This window comes from Elephas maximus, chromosome 25 (assembly GCF_024166365.1).
Source record: "Elephas maximus indicus isolate mEleMax1 chromosome 25, mEleMax1 primary haplotype, whole genome shotgun sequence".
Taxonomy (NCBI): Eukaryota; Metazoa; Chordata; class Mammalia; order Proboscidea; family Elephantidae; genus Elephas; species Elephas maximus.
In genome coordinates, this window is record NC_064843.1 from 30,658,293 (window position 1) to 30,679,474 (window position 21,182).

General features: G+C 45.9%; 1 protein-coding gene across 3 annotated transcripts in view; it reads right to left on the bottom strand.

Moving 5' to 3' along the window:
* PPP1R16B (protein phosphatase 1 regulatory subunit 16B) overlaps positions 1–21,182 on the bottom strand; it is a 110,812-nt gene that overhangs the window by 71,942 nt on the left and 17,688 nt on the right. For all 3 annotated transcript variants that reach the window (XM_049868784.1, XM_049868782.1, XM_049868783.1), the window contains exon 2: positions 6,610–6,960. In XM_049868784.1, the coding sequence (XP_049724741.1) occupies positions 6,610–6,859 (250 nt within the window). In that variant the 5' untranslated portion in view covers positions 6,860–6,960. The remainder of the gene's footprint in view (positions 1–6,609; positions 6,961–21,182) is intronic.

Sequence of the window (21,182 nt, forward strand, 5' to 3'; positions counted from 1 at the left end):
CTATTCTATTCTATTATTATTGTAGTTCTATTCTATTATATACTGTATTATAATTGCCCCCTCCCTGACTCTGAGCTGCCACTGGACATAATAGCTACTCATGGACACAAAGGAAAGTCTGTGCCTGAGGGGGAGATGACTGCCCTCTGATAAACCCAAAACTCTGTGAAACTCTCTTAGGGGCGTAAAGGAGGAAGGGCTGTTCTCTGGTGCCAGTAAATCTAGAATGGCCTGAACGGGGCAATAAATGATGTCCATTGCCTACAGGCCGGCTTCCACTTTTACTACTCCTTTGTACCTTTTATTGCCATCTTTCATTGCCCCTTCCCCTACCTGTTCTCTACACATGCTACTTGGCGTGGGGGCTCAGCTGTCCAATTAGCATTAAATCCCTGGAGAGAGGAACTTAGGGTTCTCCTCCCAAGATGTGAACTGGGGGGTGCTTGGATGCAATCCAACGCTGTGGACGGGACCGTAACTTCAGGAAACCTCGGCTGATGATAATGTGTGCTGTTCTACTCATTCCTGTCCTGCTGATTCTGTGAATGCCTGCTGATCACGTCGTGAGAAGTGTCTGGCCTGTGCTCTCTTCCAAACGGTCTTTCATTAAGAACTTGTGACTACAGTGACATTGTACCTTGGCACATGACGTTGCCCCTCTGGGTTTCCATGTCCTCATCTGCAAAATGGGCTTTGAGCATATAAAATGGTGTAGCCATCTTGGAAAACAGTTTAGCAGTTTCTTAAAAAGTTAAACATAAATTTACCATACGACCCAACAATGTTACTTCCAAGATAGATGAAAACATACGTCCGTGCAAAAACTTGCACACAAATTGCTCTTTTCAGCCTTATTCACAATAGCCAAAAAGGGTAAACAGCCCAAACGTTTGTCAGCTGGTGAACGGATAAGCAAAATGTGGGAGATACAGACCCTTAACCAAACCCCCTTGCCATCGAGTCAATTCTGACTCATAGCGACCCTATAGGACAGAGGAGAACTGCCCCATAGGGTTTCCAAGGATCAGCTGGTGGATTTGAACTGCTGACCTTTGATTAGCAGCCGTAGCTCTTAACCACTACACCACCAGACAATGGAATATTATTCAACCATAAAAAAGAAGTACTGATACATGCTACAACATGGATGAATCTTCAAAACATTACGCTGAGTGAAAGAAGCTAGTTAGTGCAAAGGACCATACATTGCATGATTCCATTTATATGAAATGTCCCGAGATAGGCAAATACATAGAGGCAGAAAGTAGATGAGTGAGCAGATGAGTGCAAGGGATGGCAAAGAGGCACAAGGTTTCTTTCCGGAGTGATGGAAGTTTCCAGACTGTTTTGTGGTGATGGATGTACAACTCTGTAAATCTACTACAAATTGGCTTAAAGTAAAAATTGGGACACTTAAAATGGGAGAACTTCATGATACATAAATTAAACTTCCATAAAGCTGGGGTTTTTTGCTTGTTTGAACGGGGTTTGATGCTCTACCTACATCAGAGGGTTGCTGTAAGGATTAACCAAGATGAATGCATTTACAACAGGCTGCCAGGCATTGAGCAAGCACTTGATAAATAATAATAACAATAAGGATGGTAATCAGGATAAACCCAAAACCAAACCCAATGTAGTTGATTCCAACTCATAGCAACTCTGTAAGACAGGGTGGAATTGCCCCACGGGGTTTCCGGAAGCAGACTGCCACATCTTTCTCCCGGGAAGTGACTGGTGGGTTCGAACTGCCAACCTTTCAGTTAGCAGCCAAGCACTTTAACCACTGTACCACCAGGGCTCCTTGGTAATCAGGATATACAAAAATAATAGGTTATGTAAATGCAGAAAAAATCATGTAGAAAACAACAAATTTTATTACTTGCTTAGTACTTACCATACCACTTCAGCATTTATCAACCCAATTCAACCCCACAATTTTATGAGGGAGGTATATTTTCATCCATTTTACATACAGGGAAACTGAGGCACTGAGCAGTTAAGTAACTTTCCCGAGGTTGCACAGCCAGTGAGTGGTAGCCTGGGATTTGAATCCTGGAGAACTAGCTGGAGCCTGTGCTGCTAGCCATGATACCACACTGCCTCTCAGTAAATGTCAGCAGCCAGGAATTGAGGTGCTGCCCTAACTAGTGAGGGGAGTGTGTGCAGAAAAGGTTCCTAGATGGCTGCACGGAGGAGGTCACACTGGAGCCAAGTCTTCAAAGATGGTAGGATTTAATCAGGGAAGAACATTCCAGACAGTGGGAACTGCACATGCAACAGCGGGGAGGTAAGAGAACACAGGGCATAAGAGGAATCAGAGGTGCAGGAGCTGGCTGTCATGCAAGGGGGGAGGCCTGGATGTGGGGGCAGTAAGGTGGGGCTCAAGCAGGCTCAAGGTCAAGAAGGTCACTGAGGTCTGTGGGGAGTCAGAGGAGGAAATTCAGTGAGCTCTCCAGAGCTGCCTCACATTCCCCAGGCTGGTGTGTGGGGGAAGCGGAGGTGAGAGGTTGACTCAGCCCCGCTGTGAGCTCAAGGAAGGGGTGGGGGGGAGCAGGGGAGGGGAGCGGGGGAGCTGCCACCCTACGCTCCCATCCTGCAGTCCTCCCGCAGCCTCCCAAACACCAGCTCTGAGCAAGCAGCAGCAATTCCCAGACAGCTGGCAGCAGCGGGCTCTCTCCTGCTGCCAGCAAGCTGGGCGAAATCACCGGCTGACCGATGGCAGCCCCACACACTTCCCTGACCCAAACTGAGACACCTGTGGGCTCCATGGGGAACCGCCTGTCCCACCCACAGCATAGGGCTAAGGCGCATCCCGCCTCACTTGTCTGACACTTTTTTCATTCAAGTTTTTCGTTGTTATTGTTGAGAATATACACAGCCTAACATACACCAATTCAACAGTTTCTACGTGTACAGTTCAGTGACACTGACGACATTCTTTGAGTTGTGCAACCATTCTGCCCCTCCTTTTCTGAGTTGTTCTCATTCAGGTTTAAAACCTTTAGATCCAGCTCTTCCATTTCCCACATCTGTCCTACAGAAACAAGTGCATATGTGCACAAAATGTTCGCTCTGACAAAAGCAAAACTATTGGGGAAATCTACATTCCCCTCAATGCGGGACTAGTTAAAAAGTTCTGGTAAACCGTACAACAAATACTGCGTGGCAGTGAAAAAGGACGATGCACCTCTATCATACTGTACCTGTACTGACGCGGAATACCTTCACGATGTATTGTTGAGTAAAAAAATAAAATTTCAGAATAATGCATCCAGTATGTCATCACTTAACAAAACCAAAAACTAAAAAGAAAAGAAAAAACCTGGTTCTATATTTCCCTAAGACCATAAATACATAGGTAAATGAGGAAAATGCCTGGAAGGAAACACCCAAAGCCAACAGCACTTGTTGTTAGGTGCCATCAAGTCGATTCCAACTCATAGCCACCTCGTGTGACAGAGGACTGCCCCATAGGGTTTTCTAGGCTATAATCTTTATGGGAGCAGATCGCCAGGTCTTTCTCCCACAGAGCTGCTGGGTGGGTTCAAACAGTCCAAACTTTCGGTTAGCAGTTGAGTGCTTAACTGTTGCACCACAAGGAAGGAAGGCAGAGTGGGGAGAGACTGTTTACTCTGTACATTTATGTGTTCTTTGTTTTTTCCCTCAAGGATATGTTTCTATATTATTAGGGTTCTTAAAAACTTTAAGTCTATTAAATACATACAGAGAAAAAGTGTGTTAAAATGATTGTTATGCTGGTACAGGGTTCAGGGTAATTTTCACAGAGCTGTCACATCCAAGATCTTGTCTCATTCTTGCCACACCCCCTTGAGGGCAAGCATTCAAAACTCCATTTTGCAGATTAAGAAACTAGACCCAGAGAGAAGAAATCAACTGCTCGAAGTCACACAGCAGGGCTGAAGTGACACTGTCCTCGGGCTCCAAGCCCAGTGCTCCTTCTAACAGGGCCCATGACACACTCCCATGGGTGCGGCCCAAGCAGGGGGCTGGCAGGAAGCCCCACCCCAGGTGGATGTCCTGAAGCTGCACCGGCAGCTCACACGGAGTCTCTGAAAAGCCCCTTCAGGGAGGGGAGACGGGGCTTTGTCAGGGAAGGAGTGAGTAAAAGATGAGTGGTGAAAGAAGGCTGAGGAACCGCCGCCCCCGACAAAGATCAGACATCATGATGTGTCGCCCACGGAGTGGGATGGGGCTATGGCGTCACTTGGCAGATCACATGTGGGAAGGTGCCTCACAGGCCTCATCCCCCGAACCTGAGACATCTTGCCTCTCTCCTGGGGGCCGCTCACCCTAGGCTCTCAGCAGGGCTGTTTCCAGCTGAGTGGTACCGGAAATGCCTCTCTGCTCACTTCCCAGAGCCCTCTGTTACCAGGGTGAAAATGGAAATGTGCTTCTGAGTAGGTTCTAGAACCTGAACAGCAACGTGCATAAAACCTAACACCCTCTTGTGCCGTAAGGACTACCGCCCCTCAGTTCTCTTATTAATTGCTTTAGGTGTCCTAGATATGAAGAGGAAGGAGGCCAGAGGGACCCCGGGAACATGGCCGGGGCCCTCCAGGGACAGCCAGAAAGGGTTAGTATGTGCAAGGATGGACCAGAGGCTGCTGAGGAAGCCACAGGACGTGTGCACAAACCTTGATTGTGTGACGAGCAGGCATGAGCCCCTCAGAGCACACTCAGAGAAGTGGGCTTTGGTCGTATGGCAGGTCCCCATTCATTCTCACCACAGGAAGCAAAGCCACAAGGCCATGAGGGTCGTGAGAAGAGTTTGGATCTGAAGGTGAAGGTACCGAGCCTCTCTGAGTCTGTTTCCCCATCTATACAATGGGTGTTATTATACGTATGCAGCCCTAGTGGTGCAGTGGTTAAGAGTTTGGCTGCTAATCAAAAAGGTTGGCAGTTCAAATCCACCAGCCACTCCTTGGAAACCCTAAGGGGCAGTTCTACTCTGCCCTATAGAGTCGCTATGAGTCAGAACCAACTCAACTGGCACCTAACAACAACAACATTATACATATACGTGCCTCTTGGGTATCTTTACGTCTAGATCATGGGATACATAATAATAATATACGTAAATAAAATATAACAACTACAGAGTATCCATAAAATTTGGAAACATAGATTATATACCTGCATTGTTGTTAGGCACCTTCTAGTCGCTTCCAACTCACAGCGACCCCATGTGACAGAGTAGAACTGCACCATAGGGTTTTCTAGGCCGTAATCCTCACGGGAACAGATCACCAGGTCTTTCTCCCATGGAGCTGCTGGGGGAGTTTGAACCACCAACCCTTCAGTTAGCAGCTGAGAGCTTAACCATTGTACCACCATGGCTCCTTATGTGTTTATATTCATTCATTCACTTTATAAATTGAAGATGTCCTTAACAACATTGCATATATTTGTTTTTGTTTCCAGACTTTACAGGCACCATATACTAATATTAATATAAAAATATAGTAATAGTATAATAAAATAAAACATACTAATAACCACTGACGTGAGGAACCACGTCCAAGAACTTTGTAGGAATTATCTAATTTAATGTTCACAGCAAACCCTTGAGGTAGATACTATTATCATCTCCATTTTACAGATGTGGAAACTAAGGTAAAGGAGCCAAAGTGACTTGCCTATTTGCCATGATCACAATGGAAGTAACTGGCAAAGCAGTTCTAGACCCAGGTAGTCTACCTTTGGAGTCTATGCCCTTAAACACCACTCCACATCATTTATGTCAACCCGTAAAAAAACCCATTGCAATCAACTCCGTTCTGACTCATAGTGACCCTATAACACAGGCAGAACTGCCCCACAGGGTTTCCAAGGCTGTAATCTTTATGGAAGCAGACTGCCACATCTTTCTCCCAAGCAGCAGCTGGTGGGTTCAAACCTCTGACCTTTAGGTTAGCAGCTAAGCACTTTAACCACTGTGCCACCAGGGCTCCTATTTATGTCTACCAAACCAAACCAAACCAAGCCCGTTGCCTTCAAGTCGATTCCAATTTATAGTGACACTGTAGGACAGAGTAGAACTGCCCCATAGGGTTTCCATGGAGTGGCTGGTATTCAAACTACTAACCTTTTCATTACCAGGTCAGCTTTTGAAACCCTGGTGGCATAGTGGTTAAGAGCTACCACTGCTAACCAAAAGGTCCACAGTTTGAATCCACCAGGCACTCCTTAGAAACCATATGGGACAGTTTTACTCTGTCCTGTAAGGTTGCTAGGTTGCTAGGAGTCGGAATTGACTGGACAGCAATGGGCCTGGTTTGTTTGTTTTTTAATATTCTTCCATCTACAAAATTAATGGGCAAGTAGTAGGTTGTCAGTAAGTATTTGTGGGACAGAAGGAAAATTATTAGTGCTCATTAGCAGAAACCTGGAATTCCTGTTTCCAAAAAAAGTCTAAGATAAATTCAGAGCCTTCCCTAGAGCCATCCTCCTCCTAAGAGGTGCCTGAGCTTGAAAGAGGAGGGTCTGCAGACCAGGGGTCCACACAGAACCTGGAGTCCACACCCACAGCAGGAGTCACCAGAGGCCAGGGGGTCCCACAGTGGAGAAGGAAGAGAAGCAGCCTACCTTCCTCAGCATCATTCCTCAGTGAGGCCTCCAGCAGTGCCACGCTGGCCTCAAAGGACACTTTCTTGCGCCGGCCGCCCGTGCTGCGCTTCCGCTCATGTTTGCGCTTACGGTGCTGTAAGTCCTGCTCGTACTGTGCCCATTTTTTCAGCTGCTGGGCCCGGCGCTTCTGAGCGGCGCGAAGCCGCTCCAGCGTGGGCACCTTCTCCAGCAGCTGCAGCTCCGTCAGCAGGTCCACGTGGCTGGCCATTGCCACCTCGCCTCGCCAGGCCCTGGCCGCAGGCTAGCACGGTGCGTCGGGGGCCAGGGGAGCGCAGAGGCTCCTGTGGGGCTGGGGCCTCATGGTGGGGCCTGCAGGGGGAAGAGAGACACAGATGGATACAACTGTCAGGCCTAAAACCTCAAATCTGATTATATCACCCAGCCTCACATTCAAAATTCCTCTGAGACTTTCCATTGCTCCTGGGACTAAAGTGCAAATCCGTACAGTAGCCTGTAAGGCCCCCAAAGTCTGGTTGTGATGATACTGGCTATTTTAATTTTTAAATAATTAAATTAAACATTCAGTTTGTCAGTTGCACTACTTACATCTCAAGTGCGCAGTAGCCAAGTCAGTCGAGTGGCTACCATACTGATACAGAGTGCAGATAAAGAGCCTTTCCACCATTGCACGAAGTTCTGCTGGACAGCATCGGTGGTCTGCCTCTCCAGCCACAGCCACCTTAACAGGGACCTCGTCCTTCCTGCTTTCTTACGTAAATAAAGTCCAGGTACTCTAAGGAGTTTGGTGTGTGGGTGCTGGAACTAGGGGGACACATGGGGGCTGCAGAATCCAGAAAGGCTGGAGACTATGTGGCCATCCACATAGAAGCCAAATCCTCAGAAATATGAACCCCTGACATTTCTGTGCAGGCCCCTTTTATTCTGCTCATTATGAGATGCAAGTTGTTATGGAGATGGGAGGGGCAGGACTGGGAAGAGGCCAGAAGGTATAAGACTGTGGCAGTAGTTCTCAAAGTATGGTCCAGGAACCCTGAGCCGGAATCCCTGAGACCCTCTCAGGGGGTCCATAAGGTCAAAACTATTTCCATAACTATACTAAGTTATTATTAACCTTTCCAACCTCGTTATAGCACAAGTGATTCCTGAAGTCACATCACAATTGCTATTGCAACAGATTTAATAAAGAAGCAGATATGAGAATACAGATGTCTCCTGTTAAGCCAGACACTAAAAAGAAAAAACCCAAACTCGTTGCCGTCGAGTTGGCTCTGACTCATAGCGACCCTATAGGACAGAGTAGAGCTGCCCCACAGAGTTTCCAAGGAGCGCCTGGTAAATTCAAACTGCCAACCTTTTGGTTAGCAGCCATAGCTCTTAACCGTTACTCTGCCAGGGTTTCCAGACACTAAAAAGACTTGCAAAATTTTAAAACAACCCTTCTCACTAATTTTTTGTTTGAAAAAATTGTTATTTTCCCATAAAAATGTTATATATTGTTATATGAATGCTATATTTTTGAAACATAATTTCATAAACATGTATATTATTGTAACAATGGGTTTATTGTTATTTTTAAAAGACTTAATATTAAATGTTTTAAGTTCTAAGTATTAATTTCTGATATGATAGGTATTGATATGTATAATCCACATAAACGAAAGTTCTTTGGGGTTCTCAATTTAAATGTGAAAAGGAGTCCTAACACCAAAACATTTGATAACTACTGAATTGCTGGGACCTAGACAATCCTAGTTGAAGCTTCTCTCCACTATGTCTCTCTTGCTCTCATCATTTCCTGGAAAATATGAGGTCAACAACATTTTAGATTCTGCAGCAATTTTGACCCCATCTTCATGTCAGCCCAGATGGTACCAGATCTCAGACACAGAGGGAAAGGGTCTTAGAACAATCACTGGAACCTCTCAAAGTCTCAATTTTTCCACCTGTAAAATGTCCTATCCACCTGCCAGCACATACAGGTGTTCAAGGAGTCAAAAGAGCTGGCCAAAAAAGTTATACATTTAATAGAAAAGAGAAGCAACCTTGGAGGAGGGAGAGCAACAGGCAAGGCTGGTGGACGCTTATGGGCTATTGGGCAGCAGTGAAGGTTGGCATCCATGTCAGGTGGAAAGGCCTGCTATCACAGAGGGACTCAGGATAGCCCTGGACTTTGGGAAGTGATTGTTAATCTCCTGGGTCCGCCACTTCAGGGCTTCCTCCCAGAATGATGTTCCTCAGGAGGCCCAGGTTCAGCCTTAGCCTGCTCAGGTTGGGTCAGATTGCTCCACAGTCTCTCCCAGCTCTGAGACTGGAGGATAAACCCCATACGGGCACAATGGGGAGGGGGCTGGCTTAGCCATGCTCATAGGACAAAGGTCCCAAGGGAGTAACTGCACCTGACCTCAAGCATAAACATAAGCCAATGGAGAGTCTCAGCAGGAAACAAGCCAACCAAATTTAGTTGCCTTTTGTTTTGTTTTGAGTGCCTTGCAATTTTTTTTTTTATGTTGAGATAATTGTAGCTTCCCATGCAATTGTAAGAAAGAACAGAGAGATCCTGTGTACCCTTTACCCAGTGGTAACATCCTGAATATCACAATATCTTGAATATACAATATCACAACCAGGAAATGGGCACTGATAGAGTCCACCAACTATATTCACATTTCCCCAATTTTACATGTACGTATCTCTGTGTGTGCGTGTGTTTTGTTTTATTCAATTTTATCACATGTGTAGGTTTGTTTTTTAGTAGGTTTGTGCATCCATCACCACTCAAGATACCGAATGGTGACATCATCACCAGGATCCCTTGTGTTGCTTTTTAACCACATGATTTCCCTCCCTAACTCTCCTCCCCACGCCCTTTCCCTACCCTTGGCAACCACTGATCTGTTCTCTAAGGAGCCCTGGCAGTGCAACAGTCAAGCCCTTGGCTGCTAACCGAAAGGCTGGTGGTTTGAACCCACCTGGTGGCGCCACAGGAGAAAAGACCTGGCGATCTGCTCCCATAAAGATTACAGCCTAGGAAACCGTATGGTGCACTTGGAACCCAATGGCACACAGCAACAACAATCTGCTCTCCATTTCTACAATTTTCTCATCTCAAGAATGGTATATAAATAGAATCGTATGGTTGGTAACCTTCTGGGACTGGCTTTTTCACTCAGCCTCATTTCCCTGAGGCTCATCCAAATTGCTGCAGCTTATCAGTGGTTCATTCCTTTTTGCTGCTGAGTAGTATTCCATTTTGTGGATGTGCCATGAAGAACATCCCACCTTTTTGGTCAACCCCTCTGCATGCCTTTAAACTGGTTGCTTCCAGTTTGGGGCTATTACAGTCAGGTACGGGTGTTCGTGCCGACACACATTTTCATTTCTGTGGGATACATGCCCAAGAATGCAACTGCTGGGTTGTGTGGTAATTGCATGCTTAGTTTTATAAGAAACTACCAAGTTATTTTCCAGAGTGACTCTACCATTTTTCATTCCCACCAACAATGGATGAGTGATCCAGTTTTTCCACTAGCATTTGGTGTTGTCACTGTTCAGTTTTTTAATATTTAGATAGGGATTTTAGTTGCCTTTTTAGAAGTGAGGAGTTCAGAAGAGTTCAGCACACAACCACACAGTATCATCATGGTGGTCAGACCTCACTGGGAGCTAGTGGACCATGTGTTTACTCCTTCCCACTTCCTCCACTGATCACCCATTTAATGAACACCTACTCTGTGACAAGCTATGATTCAGAGATGGATCAGGGACCAGCTCTGCCTTCTAGGAAGTTCCTGTCTGTCTGCTTATCTATCTATAAATCCACTTAATCTTCCTGACAACCAAATGAGGTAGGTACTATTGGAGCCCTGGTGGCACAGTGGTTAAGAGCTACAGTGAGCTACAGCTGCCAACCAAAAGGTCAGCAGTTCGAATATTATCATTCCCATTTTCCAGATAAAGAAACTAAGTAACTTACCCAACATCACACATATAGAAAATGGAAGAGCCAGTCTGCCTGGGGTTATCAGGCAAGGCTCTAGAGTATGGGACAAGAGATTTGGATCTCAAAGGATGAGTAGGAGTTCCCTAGAAGAGAGGGGCAGACATGGGCTAAGAGGGAGCATGGCAATGTTTAAAGGCATGCAGAGGGGTTGACCAAAAAGGTGGGAAGTCTGGAAACCAACCCACACAAACATGGCTTGAAGAGGAAGGGGCCCCAGGCCAAAGGGAACAGAAGTCTTGGCGGCAGCTGTGACCAACTGTGGCTGTGGGCCAGACTTAAACAGAAAGCCCCCTGTGGTCCATATCATGTGTTTTGTTTGTTTGGTTTTGGTCCACACCACGTTTTCCAATATTCGAATTCACTGGCAACATTTAAAACTTGGAGATTTTATATGCAAAATCAGATTTTTAACTTTTCTTAGAACATCTCAGTATCTGGTCATCTAGGGTTCCCAAGGCAACAATCAGTGGGCACAGATAAAGGCTGTTCCTTTTAGATGGGGCACATACCCTCTAATTAACCACATTCCCCTCACTGGCTCTTTGCCATCAAGTTGATTCCAACTCATAGTGACCCTATAAACCAAAAAAATCAAACCTGTTGCCGTCGAGTCGATTCCGACACATAGTGACGCTATAGGACAGAGTAGAACTGCCCCATAGTTTCCAAGGGGTGCCTGGAGGATTTGAACTGCCAACCTTTAGGTTAGCAGCCGTAGCACTTAACCACTACACCACCAGGGTTTCCAGTAGGACAGAGCAAAACTGCTCCAAGGCTGTAATCTTTATGGAAGCAGACTGCCACATCTTTCTCCTGCAGAGCGGTTGGTGGGTTTGAACTGTTGACCTTTTGGTCAGCAGCTAAGTGCTTAACCACTGTGCCACCAGAGCTCCTCCTCACAGTCCCCACTACTCCCTGTTACTCCCATCTGACCCCCTTCACTAATTGACATTACTTGCTGGCTCCTATGGTCATTTCTGGAAACCCTAGTGGCATAGTGGTTAAGTGTTATGGCTGCTAACCAAAAGGTCCGTAGTTCGAATCCACCAGGCGCTCCTTGGAAACTCTCTGGGGCAGTTCTACCCTGTCCTGTTGGGTCACTATGAGTCGGAATCAACTCGACGGCAATGGGATGGATGAGATGATGGTCATTTCTGTCACTTTGAGGACTACGGTGTGCATGACCCAAGCTATGGTATTTTCAATTGCCTCAAATGCACGTGAAAGCTGGACAATGAATAAGGAAGACCAAAGAATTGATGACTTTGAATTATGGTGTTGGTGAAGAAGACCGAATATACACCATGGATTGACAGAAGAACGAACAAATCTGTCTTGGAAGAAATACAACCAGAATGTTCCTTAGAAGCAAGAATGGCAAGACTTTGTCTCACATACTTTGGACATGTTATTAGAAGGGACCAGTCCCTAGAGAAGGACATCATGCTTGGAAAAGTAGAGGGTCAGCAAAAAAGAGAAAGATCCTCAATGAAATAGATTGACACAGTGGCTGCAGCAATGGGCTCAAACATAGCAACGATTATGAGGATGGTACAGGACTGGACAGTATTTCGTTCTGTTGTTCATCGGGTCGCTATGAGTCGGAACCTACTCAGTGGCACCTAACAACATGATCATTCCTGTTTGCAAGCCCTGCCTTAGGCAGAATGAGACAGCAGTCTCCAAATATTCAGAGGTCTGATCTGCACAAGAAAGAGAAGATAGCCTGTGAGCCTCCCAAATGCAGAACAGGACCAGGGTACAGGGAAGCAGTTGTGTGCACAGCTGAAAGATGGACACCCAGCTGCCACAGCTTCCCAACAAGCAATTGAGCAAAGGTGTACGTGGTCCATTGGCTGCCTCAGGAGGCGGCAAGTTCTCCATCACTCGCTGGAGGATAAAATTTCCACTGGTGGCAGACCATCCTAGGTATTGTGTAAGGTTTCTTGCAGCCCTAAGATTCTGTATACAGGCATGCATTTCTTCATCATTAAGTATTCACTGTACACCTACTAAGTGGGAGGTATCAAAAACACTCTAGGAGGGAAGATAAGATGAGCATACCAATCACTGCACTTGTTCCTTTTCAAAGAACTTCCCTGCCATCATCTCAACGAAGTGTCTCCCTAAGTGAGGAAAGAGAATCTAACCAAGGTAATTTTCAATAGTACACGGACAGGCTTAACATAACACAGACTCATAAAGAGCAAATTGTACGCTTTTCCCTTCTTTTTGAATCTTTCAGATTTTCTCCAGAAGAAAGTCTCAGGTCAGTGCTAATAGGCCTTTAACGCCTTTATGAGCATGCCAATCTCCCTTGTAAACAAAGAGAAAGCAGGCTTCTGGCTCATAGCCTGGGGCAGACAACTGTATGTAGGATAGAATGTGATAACATTGTTTTGTTTTCTGTAAATATGTCTTCACAGTTACTGTTTATTTATGGTAGCAATATAAAATTTCCTTTTTAAGTAAATTTTTTCAGCCCAAAAATAGTAAATTGGTAGTACAGAAAAAAAAGTAATGATGGTATTTAGTGTAGGCAAAAATTATGAGTGACTGACATTTGGGAAACCCACCTCACCACCAATCCTCATGATGACCATTTTCTTAAAAAGCACTTATACAAGCTCATTATTCTGTTTGACGAATATTTACTGGGCGCCTACCACATACCAAGGAGCCTTGGTGGCACAATGGTTAAGCATTCGGCTGCTAACCAAAAGGTCAGCAGTTTGAACCCAGCAGCCACTCCACAGGGTGAAAGATGTCCCAGTCTGCTTCAGTAGAAATTACAGCCTTGGAAACCCTATGGGGCAGTTCTATTCTGTCCTATAGGGTCGCTATGAGTCAGAATTGACTCGACAGCAACAGGTTTGGTTTTGGGTACCACATACCAAGACTAAGGGCTGGGGCTAAGGGCTGGGGATACAACAGGGCAAAAGATGGCTATGTTCCTGCCCATTGGGTGGATGACAAAACAGAGGTGCAAAGGAGTGGGTGACATGCTCCATCGATACAGACTCTGAGCAGTAACTTAAATTCTGAGGTCCTGACTCTCAGCTCAGGGCTCCCTCCAGGGCTCCAGAGTGGTGGCCCCCAGGCAAAGAGAAAGACTCACTGCAGAGCCCTCCCTGGCTCAGGCAGTCTGCTTCTGCCAAGAAATTAAGGGCAGTTGCCCAGGCCCCTGGAGAAGGGTGAGGACAATGCCTCCCAAGGGCCAATAAAAGGGGTCAGAGCACATTTTCTCCAGCTGCTCTCCCTGCCAGCCCCTCCCACCTCACCCTTCTGGGTTTCCTGAGCTGGAGCTGGGGCTCCAGGACAGCTCCCTCCTGACTGCTGGTTTTCAGGTGACCTAGTTTCCCCCGAACAGACCCACACACCTCCTCCCGCCTCTGTCCGAGAAAACCCTGCTTGGTCTAATTAAAGAACTGCCATGGTCCTGCTAACACAGCAGCTGGGCGGCTCCCAAGACAGGGCACTGCCTGAGTGCTGGGGCTGCCCCACAGAGGCCTGGCTCTGCTGGGCTGCCGGCTGGCCCCGTCCTGAGACCTGGGCACACTCACCCATACTTCCAGAGAAAGCCCCGGATGGTGATGGGGACGCAGCCCAAACTGCCAGGACCCAAGAGAATAATGGTAACATTGATACTTAAATGGAATCCCCAAGGAAGACCTCACTTGGAGGACAAGCAGCTCCTTGGAGTCATATTGAGCCCAGTGTGTTATGGAATACCAAGATGGACCACCCTGCAGAGAACTGGACATGTGGGACCATAAGCCAAAGGAGTGTTCAGGCTGGCAAGGTGGGCATGGGGAGGGGTCGGCAGAGGCCAGGTTGGGCTGAGATCATCCAGGAAGCATGTGTGGTATGAAGAGAGAAATTGGAGGCAGGGGGAGATAGGGTGGGGTACTTCATTTTTCCAACAGATGGCTGTGTTAGGTCTGGGTAGATGAACCATAATAGCCCCGTTGTGGCCAGCAGGAAGTGAGAGGCCAAGGCACTTGACCCTCAGTGAAAGAGGAACAGGCTGTTGAGGTATCCTCACCTCTTCCCCCAGAGCCTTGATTCAGCCTCTAGTTGTTGTCTGATGAAGTCTGAACTTGATTCCTCTCACTGTGTCCACTAGCCCTTGCTAAGGAGAAACAGAGTCTGTGGATACCTGGGGAGGCAGAGGCTAAGGTCCAGGAGGCTGAGCCTTGAGTTTCCAAAGGACAAGGAAGTGTGCTAGGGCTTAGGTGGGTGGGTGGGTGGAGCCAGAGCAGAAGGGTAGGATGTGCTACAGAGCCCTTCCCCTGCCCCCAAATAAAGTAACTATTTCAGGGGTATTATTTTGGGAGTGAATATGCCTCTGGGAAAACAAGAGGTTAGGGGATAGAAGAGGAGGAAGAAAGACATTGATCCAATGAAGGACGCAGGTTTGGTAGTGGTCTTTGTAGCTCATCCATTATCATTCTGTGCTGGGCCCCAGTTTGCCAGAGCCTGTCAGCAATGGCCTAAGCCCAGCTCATAGTGCTCGGTTCAGGATAACCACACGTCCTAAGTTTGCCCAGTCAGAAACTTCCTTTCTACCACGTGCGAACTGGAAGCAGGAATTTCAGTTGGTGCTGGAAGGGAGTCAGCCTTTGGACCAAGCCAATACTTGGAAGGCAGAGGAGAGAAACACCGTCCTTTAACTTAGGGACCCCTGGGCTTCCAGCTACCCAAAACAATAAAACCTGCTATGTTATTTAAGCCAGTTGAGTTGGATTTTGTTACTTGCAGCCAAAAGCAGTAACACTTGAGAATTCAGGAATGGGGACCCAGGAGGAACTATCACCTGTAGAAAATCAGTGGCTTCTTGTTGGGGTTTATCCCCAGATACCTCCACTTCTCCCTACAACAGCCCCTTAAGCTCTTCAAGCCCAAGCTGAGGGCCAGCCTTGAGGAACAGTAGGCAGGTCAAAGCTAGGTACCCCCAGCAACCTCACCCACTGAGATTGGAGAAGGGGGTCCCAGCCCCTTGCAACTCCTTAATCCCAGGGGCACGGCTAGTTGGCACATTTTTGGACAGTCTCAAGTCTGGTGCCTTGAGAAAAACAACACAAAGGAAGGTGAATTCAAAATTGAAGAGAGTTTAAAACATGAGTCAGAAAGTGTTCCAAAGTTCACACTGTTAATGAAAATGTAAGATTTTTTTTCTTGTTCTTCAGCTATTCTTCTCCACACAATATTGGCAGCAGTCTGGAGGAAGGCCGTTAGTGCTTTTCCCTTGTGCTTCCTGTACCATTGAACACAAGGAAAAAAGGAAAATAAAATAAATAGCACTGGCTTTCTCTCCTCCTTGGATCTCACTTGGGACCCACTTTCCCTCCTGAAGGATGCACACCCCTGCCCTCCCACAACACATTTCTTTGAATAACAGTATTATTTTTTCTCTGCATGAAGATGCTTTACTTATGATTAAAGAGACTGCTGGGGCCTTTGGTGCTCCAAATATCTGAATTAAAAATTAGCCTTGTACCCCAGACCCCATTTTCATAGGACTCTGTGGACTGAATGTCCTTCCCTTCCTGGAATGAACCTTCTAGACTTTGGGCACAGTCCTCATAGACAGGCCTCCTGGTTTTAAGTCTACTGTGGGACTTGAGTCCCCAGGAACCTGCTCCTTAACTCTGACCCTTCCAGCTGTGCTCATTCATTCAGACCTCTGAGTAGTGGCCCTAGGCTTGGCCGTGACTTGTCACTGTCGCCTGAAGTCCATTTTTTTGTTGTTGCTGTTGGCTGCCATTGAGTAGGCCTCCAATTCAAGGCAACTCCATGCACAGCAAAACTAAACACTGCCCAGTCCTGCACCACCCCCAATGGAAGTCCACTTACTACAACCCGATTTAGCAGGACTTTATGTGTATATGGGAAACCCTGGTGGCGTAGTGGTTAAGTGCTACGGCTGCTAACTGAAAGGTCGGCAGTTCGAATCCACCAGGTGCTCCTTGGAAACTCTATGGGGCAGTTCTATTCTGTCCTATAAGGTCGCTATGAGTCAGAATCGACTTGATGGCAAGGGGTTTTATGTGTATGTGTGGGAAGGCAGGGTTCAATAACCATAAATTTAACAAGAACAGTGAGTGATCATGTAGCTAATGTATCTTGAGCTCTCTCAGGAAAGAAATCATGTCCAGCATTGGCATAGTAATAGGCCTGCTGACCTCTGTCTGCACTGGTTGGGCCATGTTGGGGGTATAGGACTAAGGTCTTTACAAAAGCCATGAAGGAGAGGATTAGCTTTGTTTTGAACCTCCAAAGCTGGAATCACTGACACAGGCAATATGAAGAATTATGGTCAGCCTGGCATGATGAGACACTGGCCAACACGAAACAATTCAGCACAGCTCAGCCATGGCCCAATACTGGGATTGCCACCACCAGAAACTCCATGGCCACTCAGTAGATTGTTATGAGAGAAGGTCCATGCTGGGTAGCAGGTGGAACTGACCTAGTGAGCCCCAGTCTTGGCTTGGCAGAAAGATCATTCTATCACGCAAATTTGTAGGCTAGCATTTGGTAACCACCAGGCTGAACAGCCACTAAGGAAGAACTCCTACTGGAACCTGTAATATCCTTGATTCTTGCCTACCATTGAGGCCACAGTAATTTTGTGTTGTTTTGGGATGATATAATGGGACCTACAGGGCCCTTCTACTCAATCTGATAATTTTCTAGATGTTCTCATTTAAGACTAGAGGATTTTGAACAATGGGCAAAAGAAGTATTCAAATCCAGGTTTAGGCAAGCATGATGTAGAACACAGTTGCATTCTCAGTACGCATGCAGCCACTTCCCACTTCTTTACCCAGGGCAGACATTGCTAATTGATCACAACACTCATTCTTCCTATTATCAACATGGCTTCATAATCCCTCTTCTCACAGTGCTTCAAGTAGACACTGATAATGTTTTGGATTGGTTCTGTCTATAAGGATGAGGCAGCTTTCTCAGGCTCAGCACCAAGAATACTTCAAGGAGGCCACGGTTCAAACAGTAAAAGGAAAGCCATAAACATGCCAGCCTTCCACTCTGAGCTTCTCCCCATGAACCTGAACCCATAGAGAGGCCCGCACACTTGTGGGTAAAAATGTCAGTGCCGAGGAGGCTGCAAGGGAGCAGGAACAAAGGTGCCAAGGATGAGGGCACACACGAAGTTGACATGATGTCTACAGACATGATAGTTAGTCACAGTCACACTGCTAAACCAAACAGCCAGTCTTCTAAAGAGGCTTATGTAATAGCTAAGCACAGGGAAATGAGAGTCAAATTACGCACACTGTTTCTCTAAGCTTCTAAGGAGTGTGGTCCACCCCCTCCCTGTGCAGGAAAACAAAAACTCCCTTTGCAGTTCAAGGTATCATTTTCCAAAGGAGACCACTTGTGGCCACAGAATGCCCTCCTAGGTTACACACATAGTCGTTCACATGGGCTAGGCTTGAGATTGCCTCTATCTCCTCTGCTTCTCTCTGTGAGTATGACATCCTTGGCCAAGCTTTCCTCTCTCGTAGCCAACTCATTGGTTGGTTGTGACTTCTTGGTACACTGTGAAAAGAGGGGTTATAAGGCCATGTAGATAATAGGAGGAATGAGTGCTGTGATTGATCAGCAATGTCTGGCACAGGTAAAGACATGGGAAGTGAAAATTGAACCAAAATAAAAAGAAGTGGGGAGTGGCCCCTTAGGTCCCATTATATCATTCAGACAACACAAAATCACTGCAGTCTCAATGGCAGAGAAAATCAAGCATCTCTCAGGTTCCAATAGGAACTGCTCCAATAACTTCATTGCTCCGGGGGGGTGGGGTGAAGAATTGTACTCCATCCCCTTAAACAGACTGGGTCCAGATTCTAGGAAGCAGTATGCTGGGCCAACTCAAGCAAAAGATAACAGGCCCTGTAGCTGACTGCCACCTCTTCTAACCGTGTTCCTGGAGTGTCGGGAGATAAGCATTCTGCTGGTAACTGGATGGGTGCACTCTTGAAGGAGGAGGGACAAAGGCCCAGCTACTAGCTGACACCCTTTTCCATCCAGATCTAGCCCCCAACTCATGGCAACTCCATGCACAAGTTTAGACTGCTGAGATCCATAGAGCTTTCATTGGCTCATTTTTTGAAGTAGATTTCTGAGGCCTTTCTTCCTAGTCTATCTTAGTCCAGAAGCTTCACTGAAATCTGTTCGGCATCATAGCAACGTACAAGCCTCCAATGATGGATAGGTGGTGGCTGCACATGCGGCGTATTGGCTGGGGATCAAACTTGGGTCTCCCGCGTAGAAGACAAGAATTCTACCCTGAACCACTACAAAAACCAAACCAAACCTGTTGCCGTGGAGTCAATTCCAACTCATAGTGACCCTATAGGACAGAGTAGAATTTCCCCATAGGGTTTCCAAGGAATGACTGGTAGATTCAAGCTACCAAACTTTTAGATAGCAGCCTGAACTCTCAACCATTGCGTCTCTGAAATCAGCACAGAGAAAAACATATGTTCAATGAAACTAAAGCTAAACACTGCAGAACTTGTAAAATATGCATATGAAATGAACCCAGAGATAAACAATGCAAAGTTATAGTGACAGCTATGCATCGCACACCTTTCCACTGGCAAGCTCTTGACGTGTAGCAGATCTTGAAAGCATTGCACCAAGTCTACAATGCATGCGTTGTCCCCATTTCAAAGAGGAGAAAACTGGGATTCAGAGAAGTTAAGGAACATGTAAGCAAGGCTAATATTCCAGTTGTTGCAACTGGCATCTCCTCTGACTAGTTGGGTGTCTGTTTTGATAGAGCAGTGGCTGTGCCATAATGGTTAAGCATTTTTAGTATCTCCTCACTTGAAAATAAAAGAAGAAATGTCAGACATGGAAGATGGTCTGCAGTAGCACAACTAGTAGCAAGAAGAAGAGTTTTTGAAGGAGAATAAATGAAATATGCAGAGTGGATATAATTGATTACAGTCATAACTTCCCTTTCTGTTGGAGCCATCATCAGTTTTGGAAGTTTGGACAGAGAATATATATCTCATCCTAAATTTCATGAAGCCTGCCTTCCAAACACTGGTGGGCTCAGCCACCTATGACTAGTGTTCCCCTCTTTGGTGAACACTTTCCCATTTTCATGTCAACCAACAGCTCCCAAACCAGGTTCATAACAACTGTCCTGACTCCTCTACTTCCTGACAGATGAAATGTTCAGTGGAACAAATCAGGAAGTTCAAGATAGTCTGCCTTATAGTAAATGAAGCTTCTAGCCCATACACAGGTTTTGAAGTCCCTCAGTAACGGATTTGTGACCTTCCAGGTCACCAGGCAGAGAAGGAAGCTGTAGTAGGCTACTATTATACTTCTGTTCTTCTTCCCTCTTTGAATTCCAGCCAAAGTCCCTTCACTTTGATTCCCCCTTTCAGGTGTACGGAACTTCAAACATACCTCTGCTTCCCCTTTGACCAGCTCTACTTCTTTTGAACATGGTAAGCTCTCTAAAAGGCATGAGTTCAATCCCATGAAAATGGTGTTACTATCAGAACTGAATTTATCTCCTTGTGTTAAAACCTTGAGTTCATTTTAACCACTTTGGGCTAGAGTGTCAGATATTTGGGGCCCTAATGTACTTTCAACCCTCTCGCTCACTCACCATTTTCTTCAGCAAATTATTGAACATCCTCTCTATTTCATATCTGATGTCATCAACTAGTTTTAGGGTCTTCTGGCAATTTTCTCCCCTAATTCACTTGCATTTTTAACTTAAAGCCTCGTTCATTTATTCAACAAATAAATATTTTTTGCCATCTACTATGTGCTAGGTACTAAAGTAGGGGGGCTCCGAGGATCCCTTAATGAGCAAAACTATTAATGAGAGAGATTCTGCTTCTAATAAGGGCAGAGTAGCTCTTATTGGACTAACCTTCCCACATATAACTCTCATAAATTCTGGACAAAGAGATAATAATAATAACCTATTAGAAGGCACTGGATTTGTCCAACTGAAAGGAGGCAGAAACTGAAGGGGAGTCAACACTTAAAAGAAAGAAATGGCACTAGGTGACTTCCATGTTTTTACAGCTTTTTACCTAAGGGCAGGCCTCAGTTAATGCTGTGCATGGCAGCTAAAATCCAGATAGAAACCTTCAGTCTTACTGTTTGAGGAATTACAGGACAGAGTTCAGGTAACCAGAGCTGGAAAATAAGGAGAGACATCCCAGAAAATAGTCACAGAGCAAATAGCCCTAGGTTCTGAGTATAAACTCTGCCCAAAACTCCCTAAATGATGCATATACAGGATGGATTTTAGGCAACCCAACAAAGGCTCAAGGAACTTTAAAAAGATTTCAGCTCCATGCAGGAGAGATCAAGAGAGTCTGAGTTCGGTCAAGTTAACTGTCCTAATAAAGCAAAAAAATCAGACTGTTCTGAGGAACATAATAGAATCTAGAATCTCTTCAAGACTCATTCACAATGTTCAAGATGCAATCCAAAATTATTAGGCATAAATAAAGAAACAGGAAAACAGATAAAAACTCAAGAAAAAAAGACAATCAGTGGAGACCAA